At 38.6% G+C, this 2,238-nt stretch overlaps 1 protein-coding gene across 1 annotated transcript in view; it reads left to right on the forward strand.

Annotated features, from left to right (window-relative positions):
• The window catches only part of LOC106960109 (solute carrier family 22 member 4-like), a 13,001-nt gene extending 10,929 nt beyond the window's left edge, over positions 1-2,072 (forward strand). The window contains exons 3-4 of the mRNA XM_015053036.1: positions 500-603; positions 1,449-2,072. Of these exons, the coding sequence (XP_014908522.1) occupies positions 500-603; positions 1,449-1,701 (357 nt within the window). The 3' untranslated portion in view covers positions 1,702-2,072. The remainder of the gene's footprint in view (positions 1-499; positions 604-1,448) is intronic.
• Positions 2,073-2,238: the final 166 nt, after the last annotated feature.

Here is a 2,238-nt window from a genome sequence, read left to right on the forward strand (position 1 = left end):
ATGTCCCTACCGTCCCTACCCAAACCTACGCCCATGAGTCATGGTTATTTTAGTATGGCAGTAACACACAGTAACGCACACCTCAGCTGGTTCTTCATGTTCATACTCAGTCGTTCTGATCCGATTCTTACTCATAAATAACTGCAAGGTCATGACCTTTCCCCCACAATCACTGACTGCATTTTGGGCTTAATATAATATAATAACACGCCTCACAGTTTAAAAAGAATTTCTTTTTGTCTGAGCAGTACAATGAGTTTTCTGTACTTTTAGACAGTTCGTGCTTTTGAAACATTTGAGACCGACAGCTTGACACAAAAGTTAGAGGTAGATAGAAAGATTTATGAAGCTGCACTAAGAAAACCTTCAGAAGAACAGGAAAGATGAGAATGAATTGGTTAAGAAGAACAGGACTGACAGATTGAAGCTAGTTGTTGTTGTTTTTTTTTTGTAGTTGTTGGGGGTTAAGTTAAATGTTTGCTTTGTGTTTTCCTCCCAGTTTGACCTGGTGTGCAGCGAACAGTGGAAACAGCCTCTGACTTCTCTTGTCTACTTTTTGGGAGGACTTTCTGGATGTTTCATCTCCGGACTGATCTCTGACCGGTGACTCTCCGTCTCTTCATTTAATGTTTGCAAAATGAAGTGTCTCCCTGTTCCGAAAGCATGAATGATTTACAAATTGGAGTCGCTTCTAAGCCGTTTAGTTATAGAATTGCCATGTTTTTTGATGGCATGTTTCCGTCTTGGGTAACACTTTATTTGACGGGGTGTGCATAAGACTGACATGACACTGTCATAAACATGACATAACACCTGTCATGAACATGAAGGAGTCTTTATGAATGTTTATCACAGTTGCCATGAAGTGTCATTCGGTAAATAATGACACTTTTATTGCAAAGTTGCTCTAAAAGTTGCATTAAAAGTCCATTAAAAGTGCCAACTTTGCATGATTTTGTAAATTATGATAATTTAATGCAAAGTTGGCATTTTTAATGGACTTTTAATGCAACTTTTAGAGCAACTTTGCATTAAAAGTGTCATTATTTACCGAATGACACTTCATGACAACTGTCATAAACATTCATAAAGACTTCTTTATGTTCATGACAGATGCTATGTCATGTTTATGACAGTGTCATGTCAATCTAATAATAATTTAAGCTAATAATGGTGATTAAATTCTGTTCTTCATCAAAAAGATTCCTGTTCTTTATCGTCAAACATATGGTGATGACCCGCTTCCTTTATCAGAGTCATTTTCTTAAAATGACAGACTCCAAACTGCTTAAGGAAAATATTAGAAAATGTTTTCAGACTAATTATTGATATTGTTTGGCTTTCATTATCATAGTGTGAACAGAAACATTTATTCAGTGCATTTGATTGACTAAGTGAAACCTATGAAAGCATTCACGCCCGAGTCCTTCTCTGTTCTGGCACTGCAGGTTTGGCAGGAAACCTGTTCTGTTCGGGTCCATCGCCATCCTCAGCATCTTCAGCAGTGCTGTGGCTTTCGCTCCGTCCTGGCCTGTCTTCACTGTTCTCTTTTTTATGCTGGGCCTGGGTCAGATCTCCTGCTACATAGTCGTGTTTGTGCTGGGTACGTTTCGTTGTGGATCTTTACTCTCACCGTCTCCTAATGCTATGTTCATGGCCACTCAAATCAGAATACCTCATTTGTTTAATGTGACTTGTTAAGCTTCCCTGAACAGGATAGGCCTACAGGCCAAGCAAAAAATTTTCATTACTTTCATCTTAGAATGAGTTATTTTAGGGCCTCTTGTCACTTTAAATCTATATGAGCTGCTGCTGGCCACACCCCTAACTCAATATTTACACCTCCACTTGAAAATGACTGCAAACAGATGCACAATTACACAGATGTGCAAATTTGAAAAGCAGAAGTGGAGCCTCCTGCACAACCAGCAAGAATGCAGCAAGTGGTTTCTGGATGGTGAGTAAACAACAAAACGCTTGTCTTTTCCGACTGCCATTGTTCGACGCATGCAGTGGTAAAATCCAGCTGACCAAACTTGCTGGAGATCTGCTAGGTTGCTAGGAAACAGTGCAGTACCCATTCATTATGGCCGAACATTCAGGCGGTTTTTGAAACTGCAAATTTTTCCAGACCCCAAAAAACATTTACTTGTTGCAAAAAAAAAAAAAAAAAAAAAAAAAAAAAAAAAAAAAGGTGGGGGGGTTTTTTTAAAAGAAGTTAGAACCCAAAAAAAAAAA

This window comes from Poecilia latipinna, unplaced genomic scaffold (genome assembly GCF_001443285.1).
Source record: "Poecilia latipinna isolate Pla-1442-1.1 unplaced genomic scaffold, P_latipinna-1.0 Scaffold1156, whole genome shotgun sequence".
Taxonomy (NCBI): Eukaryota; Metazoa; Chordata; class Actinopteri; order Cyprinodontiformes; family Poeciliidae; genus Poecilia; species Poecilia latipinna.